Source organism: Buceros rhinoceros, unplaced genomic scaffold (genome assembly GCF_000710305.1).
Source record: "Buceros rhinoceros silvestris isolate BGI_N320 unplaced genomic scaffold, ASM71030v1 scaffold7892, whole genome shotgun sequence".
Lineage (NCBI taxonomy): Eukaryota > Metazoa > Chordata > Aves > Bucerotiformes > Bucerotidae > Buceros > Buceros rhinoceros.
The window spans coordinates 54,369-75,246 of record NW_010400724.1 but is presented as its reverse complement, the minus strand read 5'-3'; the positions used below and the strand labels follow the sequence as shown (position 1 = coordinate 75,246).

General features: G+C 42.7%; 1 protein-coding gene across 1 annotated transcript in view; it reads right to left on the bottom strand.

The window, feature by feature from the left end:
* Positions 1 to 3,742: 3,742 nt before the first annotated feature.
* CABLES1 (Cdk5 and Abl enzyme substrate 1) overlaps positions 3,743 to 20,878 on the bottom strand; it is a 33,378-nt gene continuing 16,242 nt past the window's right edge. The window contains exons 4-9 of the mRNA XM_010132002.1: positions 18,843 to 18,942; positions 17,204 to 17,360; positions 16,303 to 16,406; positions 6,596 to 6,702; positions 5,442 to 5,649; positions 3,743 to 4,524 (exon numbers count right to left, since the gene is read on the bottom strand). Coding sequence (XP_010130304.1) covers positions 4,384 to 4,524; positions 5,442 to 5,649; positions 6,596 to 6,702; positions 16,303 to 16,406; positions 17,204 to 17,360; positions 18,843 to 18,942 — 817 coding nt within the window. The 3' untranslated portion in view covers positions 3,743 to 4,383. The remainder of the gene's footprint in view (positions 4,525 to 5,441; positions 5,650 to 6,595; positions 6,703 to 16,302; positions 16,407 to 17,203; positions 17,361 to 18,842; positions 18,943 to 20,878) is intronic.

The following is a 20,878-nucleotide window of genomic DNA, read 5'->3' as shown; positions in this document are numbered from 1 at the left end:
ATCACAGGTAACGCTCTTTCCCAGGAGCACACCATGAGCATTGCTTCTCCTGCCACTGTCAGTCCTGGTATTTGCTGTTGGGGTCTGGGCAAGAATTTTTTAGTGATGGAAAAGCTATCCTCCGAGCATACCCAGACCAGCAAGTTTCAGGCTGAGGCAAGGATTCTCTGGCTGTATGGGCTCACGGTGAAGTGGGTGGGAAGGAACAGATTTCAGCAAGGCGACTTTCTTTGAAGGGATGCACCTGAAGATTCTTTTTTCCTCCCCTTCACTACAAAGTTTACAATGGAAGATGACAAAATTGAGTTCAAATCTGCCTCCCACACTCCTTCCCTCCTCCCCAAAGGTGGAGCCTGGGACAGATTTCAGTCTCAGCTAGTGATGTTGGCATTGTTGCAGTGATTGTTCAGTCTCTAACCTCACTAAACTACTTGTACTTTTTTTTTCCCCCAAATGTTTAATGTAGGGCCTGGTGCCAAGAGCCTTTAACATTGTGGGACGGTGCTATTATCTCCTAACAAACTACTCCTTGGAGGCTGGAGCAATTAGCTGAAGTTCTACTGGTTTAAAGCTGTTAAAAACTCTTCCAAAGAAGCCGCTGCCCATCAGTGAGAGGTTCTGGAAAACAATTAGTAAAATATTTTTTCTGTATATTTCAATGTTCTGGAGTCTGTGTAAATCCAGCTAACCTTCATATTGCAACAATTATGATTTACAGCTGAGGGTCTCTAGAGAAACCAGTGATGGGTGGAGATACAGAGCCAAAACCTTTGCAGAGCTTATTAACGTGGAATGAAAATTCAAATAAATGAATGTTAATTTGGTGAGACCACCTAGATAGCTGTTGGAGTTAGGGGGTGTCATAGGTGGAAGAAAATAGCTTGTATGTGAATAGATGGTGGGTAACAGGGTGTGTGTGTGCACGAATGTCCAAAACTGAACTCTGAACCTCCCAAGTGGCAGTGGCTGCTTGCGAACTACCAGCTAGTACAGGGGCCAATTTTTCTACCACCTGGACGACAGTGGCATATTCCAAGCCCTCCAGTGAACAAGGGGTCATGAGGCTACAGAGACAGCTTATGCCTTGTCCTTCTGCACACCGTCTGATTTGGACTAAGAGAACCAGGGCCTAACAGCTCCAGCAGGCAGGAGCTGGTGCCAAAAAGAAGGGCTTAAAAAAACCAACAAACTTGGGGAAGAAGATGAAGATCTTAGCTGGAGGAAAGATCCTGGAAGTGAGTGCTCTGCAGTGAGATGAAATGCCAGGAGATGATGATGGCCCTTATTAATAAGCAGCTTTATGTCCCAGAGAAAGACAAAACCAAAACTATTATTTGACACATACAGATAAGAGAACAGAATAATTTTACATACTGTCACTGGGAAAAGAGTCTGGATTTTTCAAGTTTTATTAAACTTTTACTTATTTTATTAGAAAAGGAATAAACTCTGCATGGTAGAGTGTGTGGTATATAATTTCAAAACAGAACAAGTGATATGGAATGGATTATTTTCCCAAACTATTTGAAGTTGAATCTAAAATCATTTGTAAATCAATACTCATTACCATGTAAGACAAAGGAAAACAATCAACATGATTTTTTGTTTGGTATACATTTCCTCTACCACTTCAGCCTGAATTTTCCCAGGGTTGGGGAAAAAAGGTGGGGGCAAATCCTGCCTGTTGTCCTAGCTGTAATTGTACCGACCAAGCTTTGTGCTCTGAGATCTAGCGTCATATGGCTTTATAAACGTTCCTAAGTGAACAGTGCAACATCATCACCATCTTAAGTGTTTATTCCACATTCAAACTGTAACTGAACATCACTCTGAAGCCCTTTCCCACCCCCAAAACAACAGTAAGAACAACAGTGAAAAGCAGAAAGTCTCCAGCAATCAGATTTCATCCCAGAAATCTGTGTAAACTGTAGGTCAGGGTTGGGTAGCAGCACAGAAGACAAAAGAAGTGACAGTGTGATTCAACAGCATCTCTAAAGACCACTGCAAAACTGTCATTCTTTAGTCTGCATCTTGCAATCACAATTTGCTTTTCCCCTGCAATATTATAAAGCAACATAAAGAAAAATCAGACTCAAAAGCAAAAGGTAGAAGCCTTTACAGAAACGTAAAGCTTCTGCTTAGCCTTGAGTGGTCACTATTAGAAACAGATTCTCTGCAATCAGAAGCAAATCTTGAACGTAAATATATGATTTCAGCGGAAAGGGACGCAGCCAAGGATGGGAGTCCTCCTCAGAGACCCGCAGACCGTTTTGGTTGTAGGTCGACACTACACTGCCTTTTTGGACTGAATAAACTGGCAGGGCAGCTGCAGGCTTTAGGCATGCTCCAGGCTCTTGGCTCCTCTGTTCCTTGGCTGCGTGGGGGCTGGGAGGAGTGGGAGGGAGCAGGAACGCTCCACAGCTGGCCGAGTGATGCATGGGTTGCAGCGGCATGGGGCACTGCACCAGAGAGACAGGGGCACCCTTTTCTCTGTACTCCCTCCTCCCCAATCCTGTTGGAATGTAGCTGTATCAGTAATTAGGTAAGAAATTAGTAGTTAATAACTGTAAGCTAGCAGTGTCACCCTCTCCCTTAAAATGGAGGCAGAGCAACAGCAAATTCCCATTTGTCCTGACGTGTAACCTTTACAGATCGTACAGAGCAATCGCACGCAGGCGGTTTTCATACCAGAATTTAAAGAAGTCAAAGCTGGTAAAGAAACTGGATGTCTCCTGGCCTAGGTGAAGGAAATAGTAAGACTGATTAAAGTAAGAGTGAAAGAAAGCAAGCATTCATGTGTTTACATCCTCTAGCATGCCTGTGTTCTGCTCACAAGCCCTCTCCATACTGAGCAAGTACTCCCGAACTTAAGATTTCAGCCAAAACCTCATGTGTGAGATTTTAATTTTTTAAAATAAATCCCATAACTGTAAGGATTTGAATTGCCAGATCTGTCTGGGGCATGTCGAGGGCAAGGCTGGTTAAGCAAACCAGCACAGGAGAAGATTGGGCAGGGGCGTAGTCACACCAGGTTAACAACAACTGAAGCACGGCAGTAGCTTAGTGTGTATGGAGCATCGGGGAGCTTGGATGAAACCCTCCAGCTTTCTGGGTGGCCAGTCAGAATCAGGGAAGCTGCAAGAAGTTTTACTGTGAAACTCCAGTACTGAAATGTCTGAAGGAACAAGACCATTAACTTCAATGGGCTCTGATTTTAGTCAATTCTAGCTAAAATGGGCACAGTCAATTCTAGTTAAAAACCTGAAACTTTAATGATAGCTGGTTGCCCCATCTGTTGGAGCCTTAAGACACCTGTTATACTGCTGAGCCCTACTCTTTTGTTTGTTTGTTTTTTTTAATAAAACACTGTTTTAAGATATAGCACAATAAATGTGCTTATTATGCACTCTAACATAGAGCACAGAAATACAACACTACAGAGTGCAAGTCTGGTATCTCCACAGTGGGAAAAGTGCGAAGGTTAAAAATATGCGTGTGGCTTAACACAAGATATTTTTAAAAAACATGACATGGAAATCTCATACTAATGCTTTCATCTTTATCACAAACATGACTGAACACTCAAGATCAGTTGCTGATCCTTCTCTCTTAGTAGTAGTAGTGTAATCCTTTCAAAGGTACAATGCTGAAAAGATAAGAGAATAATAAAAAAAAACGAGTATCCAAAAACGAATCCCATTTACCACTTTTCCAGTAGTTGTGTTTTTGAAGAAGTAAACACGTAAGGTCACCTTGATCTTGCAATCAGTTACTGATACACTCGGGAACAGCTAAGCCAACCACCTGAACCGAGATCAGTTCGGTGTCGCACACGCGCACACACACAGATACACACACAAACACCCCACAGGAAAAAGTGCACTTTCAATTGCTGATACAAAAATAGATTGGCACATTCTTTTTGACACAGTGAAGATAGCCTCTTTAAAAGCTTTTTCACATTAAGAAGTCCTTTCAGAAGTTGCAGCAGGTCTGTAGAAAAAGCATTATGAGAATGCACTCGTGGGCTTCCATGGTTTGTGTGATGGAGAAAGGGGTGGTCATGGAGGCTGCCCTTCAAATTTTTGCCTACTTCTATATCTGTAGTTCCCACAGGTAGGGTCAGTCACCACCCAGTTACAGCACGTTCACCATTTACCAACAGTTCAGTCTTCACCTGCTTTGAGAAAGTAATGATACATAAATTTGTCAAAGCTGAGAGTCTCATGTTGATGCAGTGTTTCCTATATGTTGCTGGAAAAACTGTTTTGGGGAGAGAAAGCGAAGTGTTAGGAGTCTGATTTTGCATTTCCAGTAGTAACTGCGGCTCAGGAGAGCCAAGCGGGAACAGTCATGAGCCCCTTTCCCGCAGGGCAGCCAGCGCTAGGAGTTCTGCACCAAGCGTCTGTAGTGCGGCATCACTTCGTGCTCAGGAAGGTGGAGAGCAAACTCCAAGGCCACCAGCACTGGGAACTCAAAGGCGATCAGCTCTCGCCTGTTCAGCCGGAACTTCTCTTCCAGTTTCTGCAATGACAACCAAGAGTGGAAAAAAAAAAAATGACTTTGTGAATACGGATTTGATCTTCTAGTGCTTTCTTAGAGATTACACTATTTAAAACACACATGCTCCTGTCAGGAAACCTTGGGCATGATGGACTCGATGGCTCTAGGTTCAGAGAATGAACTAGCAGGATGAACTGCAGCTAGTAATTCCTTACTGTGAAGGTGAACTTACAAACCTCAGCCAATTGTGCTATTTCTGAAATGTTTGTAATTTCATTCATTCCGTCTCCAGCAGATATGTCTTCTAATGATCACAGTGCATGATCAGCACTGCAGGAAGAGGCAACTCCTCACTTCAGGCAAACGTCAGTATCACTTGCGTAATGGAAGACATGCCTCTCCTAACTAACAATGCAGAGGATTATGGAGTAACACCCCCCTTTGTTAACTCTTTCACACAGCGTGGGTGGAGGACCAAACACTTTACTCTACAGCTGGAGTAGTGTTCTAATGGGAACAATTCTTTAGGTATTCTTGCCCCAGACCTTAACTTGAAAGAAATAAAGTTGGTCACTGTTAGACTCTCTCTGAAATTAGTACCTGCATTTACCTCTCAGAGGAGAGTTTTCATTTACACTCTTTAGAATGTAATTTAAAGAAAAATCCTGGGGGTTAACTTTTGACTTGTATTGACAAAATGGTGGTCAGATACCTCAGACCTCACAGTATCTGACACTAGGGTCTGATAACATCAGATGAGCTTCCCACACCTCTAGAATGACACTGATCACTACTACTTCCACGTAAATGTAAACCAAAAAAAGGTATTCAGCTGGCTGGAAACCTAGAGGAGAGCATGACTGCTGACAAGGAGGCTGGCACAGACCACGCGCTGGCACTTCATGTGAAAGGAACACTGGAAACCTATGGATACGTACATCTATAAGATGCTTGACTTCATGTTTTCTGAGGTCACTGCCAATTTTGGCTGCTAAAAGGACACAGGCTCCAGCACAAAGCTTTCTATTCTGCTTGTTCAGCTTCCCCTTTAGAGCGAGCTTCTCAAAGTAGACAAAGGCCATGGCCACGGTGGGCTCTTCAAAACCACATTCTTCTTGAGCAAGCTTGCGCATTTCTCTCTTCAAGCTGAGTAAAGAGACCAGACAAGTATGCTGTGAACTGCATTTTAAAGCATTTCTCATTACGCTCTGAGTCACCCCTTCAGGGATTCCTGCTTAGTCAAATGAAGGGGAAAAGGAAAACGTAGTTTACTCGGCAGATACCTTTATGCTCTGTTTTGGGGACGTTTCACAGAGCATTTTGACCTCACCCTTCCTCCTCATTGCCCCCAACAGATACTTGTGTCAAACTATAAAAGCATTTGAAAAGCCCTGACAGTTTGAGTAACAATATATCATCAGAAGCCTTAAGCTGCACACACTTTAGCAACAACAGCCTGACTGCTTGTGCTCTGTAGGCAGCTTTGCTGCTGGTTATGGCCAGTCAGATCCAAACCATCAGTAAAGATGGTATTGCAGTAGGGCAGTGCTCGATGTACTGCAGTATTCTCTGGTTACAGAGCAACGTGACTCAGTGTCCTCGTGGCCACTTTGGTCCAATGAAATTATCATTATTTCAGTGAAGTGATGATGTCTAGCTGGGTACACTGCAAACAGCGATGAAACAGTACAACTCTGCTGTGAAGCTGACCGCTCATTTTGATTCTGGCCATGCTCTCGGGACAAGGCACAAAAGTCAGCATTTCTCAGCCTCTTTTTAAGTTAAGTGCCATGAACTTGGAGAGTTTTTTGTGTGACTGTTCTGGATCTTTTACTATAGTGCATGCCTAGCTTGCACCCTCATCCCATTAGATGCTGCATTTGACACCTGACTGGTACATGTTTGTACATTCCCCTATCTTGTTTACTCAGTCCACTAATCAAAGCAATCATCTGACTTATTCCGCACCTCTGCCGGTCACTGCTCCTGGAAGACTGATCAGTGCTGTGCTTTCCCTCATGTACAACAGCAACTGCACCGACACGTGAGACAGCTGCATCAAGTTGCAGCCCCACCAAGCTCTGCAACGTACCTTCTTATTTTACTGAGGGTTAACTTGATGTGAGGGAACTTCTCCTTAAAGGTTTCATTCATGTCTTTCTTAAGATCTGATGGCTTCACGTAATCTATGACTGTGGTCTGTAACGCATAGTCAAGAAACAATTACTCTTTTAGTTTGTTACAAACAAGATGACTCAATTCCCAAAGGCAAGGAATACCGAACAAGTACCAGTCAGTCCCATTGCTTTTGGCGGAGGGGAAAATTCAGTCTGAATTAAGTAAACTGTTTGTGACTGCTCCATCAGAACGAGTGGCCTGAAATTGGAGGTGATGGTTCAGCATGAACCCTGAACAACACATACCTGATTAGGATCCTTCAAGTATCGTTGAAAATGGGTTTAAGTTAAATTTGGGTGGATAAAACCTGGCTGAGAAGTCTTGTTAAATCAAAATAAATTATCACAATAACTGATTCGATGACTAGATTTTGTGTGCATATTTCCATATGGTTCTCAGAAATATTGTGAGTTTTTCTCTTCAAAGGAACAGCTGGTACAAATTCTTGACTGCCACAGCACGTCTTTGTGATAAAATAGGTAATGAGCCTATATGGCAGGTAACGTCACAGAAAGCAAGACAGAAATGCTGTCCTAAGTTTCACAGTAGGTGCAGATGAATGTTGAGTTAGGACAACATTCAAAGTGTAGTTTATTTTCCTTACATCGAGATTTCTATTCCTTTTTGTTACAACCAAAATAATTTCCCCCAGTAGCAGAGGGCTCTCCCGGCCTGTACTGCAATGCCAGTGCTCACATCTATGGGTCTTCAGTCTTTGCTCAGAAACGTTTTGCCCAAATCCTCTGTCATCACTCAACTGGCCAAGATCTATCAGCTGAACAAATTAACCTTCTTTTAGGGGTTGTGCCAATTTTCTTTCCACCTTTGGCTGTTCTGCCTCTTGGACAGAAGCAGAGAGGAGCCCTAGGACAGCCAGGGGACAACCTGGTACCCAGGCATCCAGCTCTCAGCCAGCTTCAAGCGCAGGCAGTGGGGAAGCAGCACTCTGCAGTGCAGTGCATTCTCCTTCCAATAAAATAATTTTTCCCTTCTGATTTCTGTTTATGATTAACTTATATTATGGCAAAGGGGTGTTAACGTTAAACAAGAGGTGGAAAAGAGACACGAAAAACATTTTTCATATGTTATGCCTTTATAGAATATGGAGCCTTGCTGTATTATATCCTCACAGGAATCTAAGATAGCTGAAAAGACTGACTGCATATGCTTGCAGTTTTTTTTTTTTCTTCTCAATAATTAAAACAGAGGAGCTTGGGGAGGAGTGTAATGGCTCTAGAGAGCAATCAGACAACTCTTATCTGGTCATGCTCATTTCTGATCCAGCCAAGAACATCAAGGGGAGCAAAACACACCTAACATTCTCTGCACTTTATTTAGCAGCTAGAGACTGAAATAATGGATAAATACAGGAATTTAAGAGAAAGCAAAGTATGTTTTTCCCCTAAGTAGTGCACAACAGTATTTGAGGTAAGCATACTGAAGAGGGAGACATCAGCTCTTGCACAGTGTGCTGTTACAGTCAGATACATGCTTTAAAATGTGGGCTACTCTGCTATCTGACTTGTGAGAAGCATTATCTGTCCAGATAAATTGCTCCCCACTACGTCCCGGTGGCAATTCTGCTGGGCATGTCACGCACAACAGTTTCCTGCTGTTGTCTTAAGTATAAATATTTGCTAGCTCCCTCCAACACAGTTACATTGAAGCACTGGTTCAAATTTTGGTAAAACAAAGGCGAAAAATTATTAAGGAAATTCTGTCCTATTAAGGAAAGCTGCCAGATATAAGAAATTATCAAAAAGGAGAAAGCCCCATCAACCCCCTTCAGCCACCCTTGTTGCCCTGCATGTGCAGGGATGAGCTCGAACACGGGTCTGGGCAGTGTCACTGAGGTTAAAAAATTCATATGCTGTCCTGATGTTGAGGCAGACAACGCGCTACCATGCCTGAATAAAAGGAAGAGACAAAAAGAGAGGGAGAAATCTTGCCCTAGTTGGGGTTGGAAGGAAAAACTTCAGCTGAATGTGTGGGTCCGCCTGACTTTAATCTTGCTGAGGTTGGAACGATATATGCATGTAACTCGTGCAGCCATGGCAATTCGCTGTAGACAGCTTCGCATGTGCTTTGTCTCACCTGGCAGGACTCAGCCCTCTGAAGCAGAAGAATGAAAATCCCACTAATTACTCCTCTCCCTCCCCGAGGATGCTGCTGCCTGTCTGCCTACTCCTTGGTTTTGTTGCCAGAGGATCATCAGCAGTTGGGTGCTTCTGATGCTTACAGATATAATGAGAGTTTATGTGTTATTAAGAGTTCCTCTTAGTACTGCTATAAGAGGACTTCTGAAACAAGCCACCTAACGTAATTTAGACCAGTGCCATCTGCTACTCAAAGTACAGGAACATCAGTCCATGCTGCTCTTTCTTACAGAATCAAGAGACACCGAGCACATAACGATTTTAGTTACTACCAGCATTTTTTGGTTGTCCTGGGCATCCCTAGAAAGAGTGAGGTCAGTGCTCTTGTGCAAAGCTAAACATCTTACTTCATGAGTCACTGCCAACCTAACTACCTCTTGTATTACCATGGAGCTTCTTAGTTTTATCTTAATTATCTCCCACAAAGTGATCATGGGTTTTTCTGGAAGACTGGCATCTGGCTCTCTCCAGGTAATCGTCTTCCTTTGCAAAGGAGGATGGAATCATGCATGAACCTTGTGTGCACGACAAACCACTTGGCAGCACTGCAGCCGAGGGAGGGCCCAACCACCCTTCAGACTCAGCAAAAGGGTTGCACAGAGAGTATGCCAACAGCAAGTTCCAGCTGCTTTCACCTCTAACAAGTAGGTGCCAGTGTGACCTCAGCTCCAGGGGTAACTGCAGAGGGGGAAAGCGAGCCCTGGGCTCTGCCTCAGAGCAGCAGCCCCTGGGGGGTATCTTTCCCCACAGATACTCTGCAGGCACTGTCGGTTTTACCTGGGACTCCTCCAGCCTGTGGGAGATTTGTCAGAATTCAGATAAATTCTCTTTAGAAGGAGAAAAGCTATTTTTTTAAATTTTATTTAAAGCAAAGCACTCAAGAGGCTTGAGAATAAGCAGACAACTTAGAACTGAAAATGGCAAGGAGTTACAGCTATTTTTAATCACAGAGATATGTCAGTTTTGTCCTGTTGATAAGAATCTCCCCCCCGCCCCATCTCCGAATGCTGCTGTTTCCTGTGAGACAGTCTCTACAATATAAATCACAATAATGAAATTCAGCTGAAAGCTGGTGTGTGCTGGTTTTGATTCATGTAACAGGATGATGGCAGCATGTTTGAACACACTGGCTCTAAGGCAGCTGTCTCATCTTGTCAGTGCCATGCTGGAGAGCTCAGCCAACTGCCCTTATTCTCAAAAGGAATTGTGCAACTTCGTTTTTTTCCCCCCCTTAATTTTTTTTTTTTTTATAGCTGCTGCAGAAGCCTAACTTTGTCTGAGCAGTGGGATGGTGTTTGCCTAGCTAGTGCCTACAGAAATGCGTCTGTGTAGGATTCTGCCCCACCAGAGAGGCAGGCAGCCTCTATTGAGTAATTTAAAAGCAACGCTGAATTAGTGTGAGCTGAGCGATCGAATCAGTTACCCCTTCTAACTGTTTCTGACCAGGCACCCGAGCACCCCTCTCACCGTCACACCACGGCTGGGGCACAGCGCCCACAAGACTCATAGAATTCCCAGTCCCTGACCCTGCTCCTGTCTGGGACACCTCCTACACCCTGCAAATGGTTTGGCACTGAGCAGCAACCCCCACCACTGCCCCTGCCCAGGTGGGATGGAACAAAGGAAACCTCTGGGGTGGCCCAGTGACCCACACAAGGACCAGCTGGGATCTGACATGGGAGGGCTCTGACCTAACGTCATCCTTTGCTGCCTGCTCTCTGCTCTGCTTTAGGCCATATCATCGCACTTAGCTGCTCACAACTCCCAGACCAAGCTGCTATGTTGAAAAGACGACATGACTGTAAACAGCGTGGATTTTGTCTGTCCAGAACAATTCTGGTATTGCCTATGTAGAAGCACTGGTCAACACTGATGCCCCAAATTTTATGAAGGGTTTGCAAATATTTACCTAAAAAGAGCACAGCATTTTTCTATTCAAACATGCTTTCCTCTACATGTTATTTCCTACCAGGCAGGCACTCAGCATTCCCAGAGCTGTCAGACACAAGCAAGACACTGGGAACTACCCAGCTGTCTCTCTCTAGAGTCTAATTTCCAATGTTTGTAATTTCTGTCATCCAGAAACGTCTGTCTTGTTTCTCACAGCTTATTTGCACGAGCCACACTGTACTTCAGTATTTAGCAATACTCCCTCATGAACTCTGTTCCCCTTCTCTGTATACAAATCTGTGCATGTATATTTTAGTTTGGCGATGGAAGTTACACAAGACAAATCAAAGCCTTGATATATGGTAAATGACAGATGCCTGGACAACTTGATGAATGCTTCGGCTGAAGTCTGTACTCTGCACACTTTTTGCATGGCTGGCAGTTCTGAACTCGGAGATTAGCATGTGTGTTATTCACAAGTGTTTTCAAGCAGCTGCTTTCTCATAGGAAAGCAGTATATATAGTTTCATAAATATGGGAGGAGGGAGGATGCCTGAAATGGTTGGAAAGACTGGCAAGAAGAAATATTGTTGAAAATAAATCCTGCTTTGGCATTCTACCAGTAAAAGATGATCTAGCCTTGGATGCCTCCATCTCCTGCTTAAGAAGGATAAAATCAGAATAAGCAGGTGAATGAAATGAAAGGCTCTCTTCTGCTGTCATTAGGGTGTACCATCTGACAAATCTACTTCACAGACAGCAGACAGAAACCTTTATGAGACTCTGGGTAGATCAATGGTAAGTTCTCAACCACACGAAGAATAAAAAGAAGTCAATGACTACACTGTCCAGCTACCTTAATGCATACCATAGGTGAACTATGCAGCTATAAACTGTCAGTAACCTAATGCATATATATACTCATGGCTAAAGATGCATATATATATATGGGAAATCCTGCTAGAGCAAAACAGTGAAGAAAAAGGGGAAAGATTCTTTCTTCATAACAAAAAACCCCCACCCCCAAAAAAGGAAAAGGAAGACTAGTTGTTAGAAAGTTATTAACATTCAAGGATTTTAAACTGAAAGATTCAGAATTTCACACAGCAAATAATCTCAACTGCCTCTTTGAATTAAAGTACACAGAAGGATGCCAGTTTATTTTATACAGTTAACACACTGAATAATTCTTAATTAATGCAGTGTGTCATTGTTAAGAAATATGTGTTTATTGAAGTCTCAGCCAAATATGTCATCAAGTGCATACAACACGGGGTTTAAAAAGGGCTATATACCACCACCGTGATCCTCTGCTCCCTGAGGCTTTTGGGTACAAGGTCAGCAGCTGATAAAAAAGCAGCCTGGAGATGCTTTATTTACAACTATGGAAGTGGCTCAAAGAATATGGTGATGGCACTGAAGGACACCAGCTGTAGCAGAATACTCCTGACCTTGATGAAAGGCAGAATGGGGGAGCAAGACACCGAATGCGCTGTATCATCATGCAGGGCTTTTGTTAGACTAAACAGCCAGGGCAGGAAGCAGTTCTAATTTAAAATCACACTGGGGGGCAATACCACAGCCTGGCTGTGCTCGACCCTAGTCCTGGCAAACGCAGCCTGACAGCGAGCCCACTGTAAGAGCACTGCAGACATGTTGCACCATGCTTTTTTGCTAGCAGTGCAGAGATGTCAATTTAATTTGGCATAATTAAACCAAGAGACTGAAACGGTAGTTAAGTACCCAAGCACAGATAGATGAATATTGCAGGGATGTTATTACAGAAGGGTCACTAAAAGTCAAGATGCTACCGGTCCGGGCTTTTCTTCTTTTGCTGCAAGTTTTGGCAGTGCACAGCAGCCAGCTAACATGCTCCTGTGTTTCTGTATTATGAACAGAAGCAGGGATGCAGGGTCAGCCTCACCCATGCCTGTTGCAGGGTGAGTTTCCTCCTGCGTGGAACGAGTTTGTTTCTGCTGGCAAGAACACTGCGAGGACAGAGGGGCAGTGATGAGTCTGGCTATACATTGGTTGACACGAGAATCTAGCAAAGAAATTACTGCTCTCTTTGGTAGATAAAGTTCTTATTCCAGAGAGATTTAAGAATCTGCAAGAATTCTGGTTTTAGCAGTATCACCCAGGAAGACATCTGTTAACCATGACATGCTGTTTCCCTCCTCCCCTTGCCCCTCAGCATGAAATTATCCTACCTCTTACTGTTTATATTGCAGTAGAGATTGGAGACTCTCCTACAAAGACAACACAAAGCAAAATAATTTCTCCAAGGTGGACCACAATTTAAATATGTCTAATACAATTAATAGAAGCTGTAGAATTTGTGTTGGGAAAGTACTGAAGCAGCTTTTTCAGAATCATCCCTGTTTGTGGGTACTACTTTTAGAAATGCAACAGGCAAGTGTAAATCCTTTCAAGACAGAAACTTACTGAAAAAAAAAAAAAAAAGAGAGACCAAACCAAAAGCACTGCTCCTTCCCCACAGCTATCTTCAAGGTGGAAGCTCAACTGCTCCTTGAAAACAGCTGAGGACTTGCAGTTAGAAGTCCTCTGCAAGTCAGGACCACACATTTTGTCCATCCATGCCTCAGGATAAAGCCTGCAGCATTTACTAATGCAACATTCACACAGACCTCAACAGAGTTCTACCAGTGGAGAAATCCTGGCCTGCAAAGCATGCGCCAGGCTCCCAGGAGTAGTATCAATGTATGAAGCTCTATCCCACTGCCAGTACCCAGCCATGTGTTCACATTCCTCTCGTACATCCACCTTTACTTCAGTAATTGCTTTGACATCCATAAGGGGGGTGGAGGGGGAAATATCTATAAGCTTGCAGCTGCCAGGCGTCAATGCTAAACGCTGGCCAAGTAACTAAAAACTTTAATTACAAGCTGCTGCTCTCCACACAAAACAAAATGTTCAGTGCTGACATCAGAGCTGCTCTCAGCTGCTCCGGCACTTGCGAGAGGCAGTAATTACAGCTATATTCTGCTTAGTACCAGAGACTGGTTTCAACCTGTGTACAGCAGCTTTACGGCTCTGTGGTCATTTGGCCTGTCACTACTGCAGTGGCTGCGCATGGTCAGGAAAAAAAACATAGGTTTCTTGCTGGTCTCAAATTGCAATTTGCTTTAATTGCAGCATACACAATTTTTGTATTTAGGGAAGAAAATTACTTGAAATTACGGCCTATTGTGCTCCTGTTCACACTGATGTGAATTGCAGGAAGAGGGAATGCCAGCTGAGTCATGAAAGTCTAATATGGACACGAGTGAAATCTCCTGCATAGTCAATATGGCCCTACATTCGCCAGTTCCATGCACAAACCCCCCTTAACTGCAGCCTGAGTTGCAAAATCCTATTTAACCTGCAAGCTCCCAGCACACTCTGGCACTACTTTTTTCCCTTCTCTCAGCTGAAGGAAGTACCAGCCCCTTGTGAAATCTCTCAGCCAAGCACTGAAGAACTACCTTCAGTTCCTTGCATAGCTGTGCAGCTCCTGCATGGCATCTCAAGCTTTGCTGCTTTGACCAGGGGCAGGAGAAATCCTTGAACAAGAAAGCTCTTGGAATGTGCCTGTGATTCCCACAAGCAAAAGAAATTATAGGACTTAATGTCCTTCAGTCCTTTCTGAGATTAGTGCCTGCCTTCAGAGAGGGAGACAGGAGTGCTGCAGGCCCTCAGCCAGTGCTGAAGAAGTGACAACTGGAAGGTAAACTCAGCCAACACTCTTGCCCCCCCGCCCCCCGCCCCATGGCAAATAGGACATTTTGTCAGACACAGCAGTAATTAAAGCCTAGAGAAAAATGAAAAAGCAGGGAGACCCCTGTCAATGATATATTCTAGACAAACAATGAGGTTGATTTTAACAACTGCCCTTGAAGTCCATTTTTCACCTTTGAAGTATCTAGTCATACCTCTGTTACAGTGAAAATTCCCAGTCAGCTTCTTTTTGCAATTAAATTACAAATAGGGACCTCAAAATGCTGTCGTTAACCAGCATATGGGAAAAAATCGCACTGAACACCCATTCCTGGGTGGAGATCTCCCCTTCCCTGCAGGATGCTATCCTGGCTGCCCTATTTTGACTCACTAAACCACGTTCACCTCAAGACCAAGCTAAGAAGGGATCAAAGATTTCAGGTGATCCTAGAGGACTCAGCTAGCCTGGTGCACATTTGCAGCCTGAGGAAGAAAACACAACCATGACTGCTAAAGTTAGGTTCACTTTGAATGCCAGTTAACAATGTCTTTCTCTGAGGGAAAATAGTTCCCTGTCCATGATAAAAACCTATCAAGTATTTTCCCACTCAGATGTAGCTGCCATAAAAGGTTGACACTTTGTGAGTTAGCAGTCAAAAAATAATTTGCCAACCCTGAAAGTAAAACTGTCTGAAAGCGAGCAGGGGACATCCTGGACTTTCCATTTGATAATTTAGCACAAACACAACCTCACCGCCTCCCTGTGCAACAGTCAGAACACTCCTACCAGCAAGGAGATACACTTCCATCTACATGAAACACTGAAAATCCATTTATTTTGAAGAAGGAGCACCCAAAAGCCCTATTAGCAAATGAAGACCAGGGTGGAGGACAGAAGAGAACTTACAAAGGCTGTATCTTTATATGCTTTAGCAGTTTCTTGAATAGTATCTTCTGTTCCAAGTTTAGTGAGGACGTGAACGACACTTTAGACCTCAGTGTTTCAAATCCAATTTGTATATAGGTAAGAGTACTAAGTCACCGCTTTAGAAATTAAAATAAAACAAAACCCCCCAACAAAATAAAACAAAATAAAAAAAGCTTTTCCCCACTGCCTACAGTATACATGCCTACAGCACACATGATACGTTGGATGTATCATTCAGACAGCTACCCGCTCTCACATGTACGACATACTGCATCTCGCAACAGTCCTGCCGAATAGCACACCAAAATATACAGATCTGGTGCAACCAGAAAAAGGCTACAGAAATCTCTCACGATAGAAAATATTCAATTAGATCATAGATCAAGGAACTGTTACGCATCTGTATTGTTATGGGTTTGGATATAGTGAAAAATATACTGGCTCTACTCATAATTGCTGCAATTAAAGGAAGGACTACCCCATGGTGAAAAAAGCTGGGAAACAAAGGCTCTACTAACACCAAAGTGCTGTTCCGAGGAGTGACTGATAAGCATCAAAATAAAATGCAGCTTCATGACTTCAAAAAATCCTAATGGGCATTCTCCTATTTTGTAATGTATCCCAATTAGAGGAAGTACAAATTTTCCTCTGAATGCGAGAGAATGAACTCATTGTTGGAACAAGCCTTTTGTCTAAATCATTTATGAAATACAGCAGTAATAAAAGCATTTACTTTTGTAATACCTCCACAAGTTTGTTTTTACATGTCCCAGTAAGTAACTGTCGTTTAGAACAAAGCATTCCAAACAGCTGTTATTAGTAGATTAAAAATAGTAATAATCTTCTACAACACAGCAAATGTAACCTCAACTTCCCAAATATTGTTACCAAAATTCATCTATGGTACACCTAATTTTGTGTATCACTCACCATATATGAAGGAAATATTAAAACCCGCTTATGTTTGCCACATGGCCATTGGGGATCATCTAAAAGATTTGGGTCATATTCAACAAAGTCTCCCAGGTCACTACCTATAAAACAATGGTAAATATTAGAAAGGAATTCGTTACATCAAGAAATCTCTGGACTTAACAGAAGTGGCAAATGAATTCTCAGATAACGCACAAGATGATTTTAATGACAGATTTCCGAAAGAGTCATAAGATTTCTTTCAATCTTGAAAGCTCTTAGGTATTTCAATATAAATACAACTTGCAAACATAGATAGGACTTACAGCATATGAATTACCCGGTAAATATGAATTTAGGGCTTAGACAACTGCAAAATTATATAAAGCTCCACAATGACTTTTACTCCCAGCAAGAAGTTTTCATCTGTTTATGCAGATGTTTTCATTTGTTTCATTTGACATGGCGAAACATCTTCAGCATATAGTGCTTTGGCTTATGCTGTATGCCCAGTTTTGTGAACACAGCCCTTTCCAGCCTAATAAAGGTCAAAAGTATGATTTACACCTTCAGCTTACAACTACTGTGTTGCCACCATAAATTTTCCATAGCAAAGGAAGGTAATGATGAGCCTGATGCAGGAGGAACAAACAACGCTGGTAACAGGAGGAGGCATGCCAAGTGCCATCAGGGGCTGTCAACATGACCAGAAGTCTTGTTTACCTAACTTTCCATCATCCATAAACCAGCTTTGCTAAATAAACAGGGAACAAGCTCAGTTCTACCCATGATATGAGACTGTATTTTGCTTAATTTAAGCAAAAAAGGGGGCTAAACCAAGACATATGTCTGTCCTTCGCAGTAACTGCCTACCCCCAGGGTACCCAAGGGTATTAAAAGAAGCTTCTTGAGATGTTACCTGCATCAATGCTCCCCTGGGTGCTGTTAGCTCTTGCCAAAGAAAGGCTACGATGGCTTGCATTACGAAATTGGGAGAAGGATGAGGTGGAGTCAATCGTGTTTCTGCGAGTTCCCAGAGCATTAGTGGGAAACAGGAACTGAGTATAAGAAACCGTCTAAAAAGAAAGTCAGAAGAGAAAGACAGTTACTCTCAGCCCAGCTCAGCTGCAGAGGGATGCCTTTGATGTATCCCAATTGGAAGCAAAAGAAGCCAAATCAGTGGAGGATTTTCTGGATTTAGTAGTTAGGCACAGATGAATAAACACGAGCCACCCACATTTGCTTCACTGCAGTCAGTTTATCCATGAAAAAAAAAAAAAAAGCTTTTCCAAAGGCATTAATTCTTCAACAAAACAAAACCACAAACAGACACACAAACTCTAATACACTGGATTTACAAAATCCTACTCAAAGGTCAGATATGAAATATGTCAATTTGGTCAGCATTTTTTTCAGTGGGCCTTCTCTGTAGCAGATTTCAGCTGCCTCCTTACTGAAACAGCACCATCTACATGGGTCCCTCAATACAGAGTTGCCAGAGACAAATCTCCTGAACATTACTAAACTTAAGCACTTTCTCTGGTATTCTTCTCCTTTAGGATTTTGTCTGGCAGAGTCTTACTGGTGTTGTAAGTTTTGGTTTATACCAATGGTTATGTGAGATGATTTACTCCCAACATGGACTAAGTGTGATTTAGTAACTTGTGACACAATTATTTTTAGAGTGTACTCATTCTCTCCTTGTACCCTTGGCGAGGAATAAGCTACGTCTTGCTTCTTGTAGGTCTGTTCTCCAAAAATAACATTATATTGATGAAAAAAAGAGTCGCAGACACTAGACTGATTTACAAGGAGGTCAGAACAGGTATCAAATAAAACATGTGAGCATTCATTTACTTATGACCAGACAGATTGTCCTCAGGAATTTACAGATCCGTGGTCTTGCCTGACACTTGGTTAGGTGAGCAGACCATGTGTAGCAGCATTAACCTAGGGCCTTTAAATCCACAGATGAGGGTAAACAAGTATAGAAAGTAAACTACCCTTTCAGCAAAAAATGTTTTTGTAAGTTATCTCTCCTCTATATATTTGTTTAAAATGGATCACTTTCCCTAGAGGATCATAATTGCTTATTTTATTCAAGTGAATGCACTCTTGGATTTTGAAATACTCATCAGATTTGTACTACTATCTTCCCCCTCTTTGGAAAAATGAGAAAAATTTATTTTATTAAAAATAATTGAGAGCAAACAGAATTACAGCTTACAACTCTCACCAGGAATTATTTTCAAGGCCCTGACAATATACTCCACAGTGATACCTCCAGCTAGAGCAAGGGGAAGGCTGCAAGATTCAGTAAAGTGGCCTCAAATGTTGCCAGAGGCAAATTTCTTCAAGGAGATGGAGTTGATTGCATCGACAGCTTGGGCAGTCCTGAATTTTTGCCAACCTCACTTACAGTTTGCACGTACAGTGCCTTAACTATTGTGTTACACTGCATGTTATAGTTTATATTTATACTTGTGCTTGTAATCAGTCAAGCCGTCTTTTTCCTTATTAAGCAAAATTTAAGGGAGTAGGAACTAAAGCATCCCCACCTTTCCATCTGCTCCAAGCTCCACACCTTCGAGACCAATTATCTCTTTCAGACACACTCCAGCAGAATGGCACTGGCGTCCACTGTCCAGCTTCATATCCCTGGGAAACAGAAACCAGAGCAGAAACAAGCTCTTAATACACACACCCTGTTCACCTCCCACTACCCAATGCTGAAATAAGGTAGTAGCATTAATCCAAACATGCCAACACAAAGCACAGGCCAGACAACTTTTCCTATGGGCAGCACTTCTGTTGTCTAAAGCACATTACAGAGAAAAGCCCCACTTTGTTCCAGATTGCACCTCATACCCCACCTATGGCACCCCATCACTGGGTGCCTCTGACAGAACCTGGCACTGGGAAGTAACTTGAAGTCCTATACACGTCAGGTGAGGTCCAACAATCTAGCTTGAACACTTGACTGCCACATATTCAGCAGGTGGACACTCCCAAAGCACATATCCACATGTCCCTACCCCACCGGACAGAGGTAATTTTCTGTGAAAGCCTCTGGGAGGGATTCCTGCTCCTCCGAGAGTAGGAGAGTGTCCAAAGCCCAGCAAATCTCCTGCTGGAGGCCACGGAAGCTCTGCAACCACCTTTAGAAGGACCAACCCACTTGGCATCTTACACTTGGAAGTAAATGAGATGCCTGAGACAACCAGGCTGTATCCCATGATTTAGCCTCACAATCAAAATGTGAGTGAAGGTGAAAAAGACTATAAGGAAATTTGTGCTTCACAAAAACCAGCTGTATACAACTCCAGAATATTTATCTTGCTATGTTCTCCGGGCTGATTTCCACTGAAGTTCAAGTATGTGCTTAAAGATCTGCGTGTGAGAGACGCTGATGCTGAGGCAGGGAGAAGCCCTGCAGGCTCTTCACATGACTACAGGGCTGGGCTATCTCCTACTCTGTCTTTGCACACCCTGTTCTCTTGCCTTCCGTTTCCAGCCTGTCTCTCATTTTCTTTCCCTGAAACACAGCAATCAGTGAATCCCCAAGAAATCATGTACCTTACTGCCAGAAAAATTTAACACGTCTATCTGCTGGAAAACATACTTCTGTGACAAAGGAAAAGACTGCATCAAGTTTTTTACCCCAGCAAAGTCCTCTTAATTTCTTGATTGGAGTTCACTTAGCACAGTGTCACGTTATCATTCTTGTTTCCTGATACCATGTTACTGAAGGCCTGGGCAAATAATTACATTAAAACAACCCTCTCCCAGAGGCTTGTGCAGAACATGCTTAAAGGAACTATTTCTTAAAGAGATAAATGCCAAACAGTAACCATTTCAGCAGGTCTTACGTACAAAACGAACATGCAACCTGAGGAAGCCCCCAAACTGAAAACAAATATCTGAATTACCTGAAGTAATATCAGAACAGTTTTGTTTCCTTCCATTCAAAACCTCACAGACATAGAGTAACAAATAATGCCATTAAGACTTTGAAAACAAATCACAGAGAAGTTTCTCTATGCCATCAACAGACAGGGATAGGTAACTCTGTAATTCATCAAATGAAAATCTGACACCCCTTGAAGAGTCAGCAAAACAGCTTTAAAAGAAAAGAGCAGCTCTGGGGACTAAAAAGAAATCAGTACTCTGGAAGCACAGTCAGCTGGTATGATTGAGCACACATGGGAATGATTCCTGGAGATTAGCTGAAGATCAGTGGCCAATAAGGCCTCTATTTCCCCATGGTTCTGATGTTTCTGAAGAGATCCCTACCTGAAGGTACTCTGAGAAAAACACTGCAGTCATTCTTCCTCATCCTACATGTTTTGCAAGGGCTACTTAGGATCTTCCCCTCCTCTAAATATTTCTAGGTAGTATTTTGATTGCCTGGGTTGTAGAACAGAGTAATAAAATACTACTGTTTGGAGAAACACTTGTCCATAAAAGAGAAGTAAACTCCTTCTCTTGAGCAAAATCAGTACTAAACAACATGGTTTCTTATCAGCATATAAATGGAAAGGCTCATCCTAGCTTATACACATCCTCCTCTGACTGGTAAAAGATCTTGGTGAAC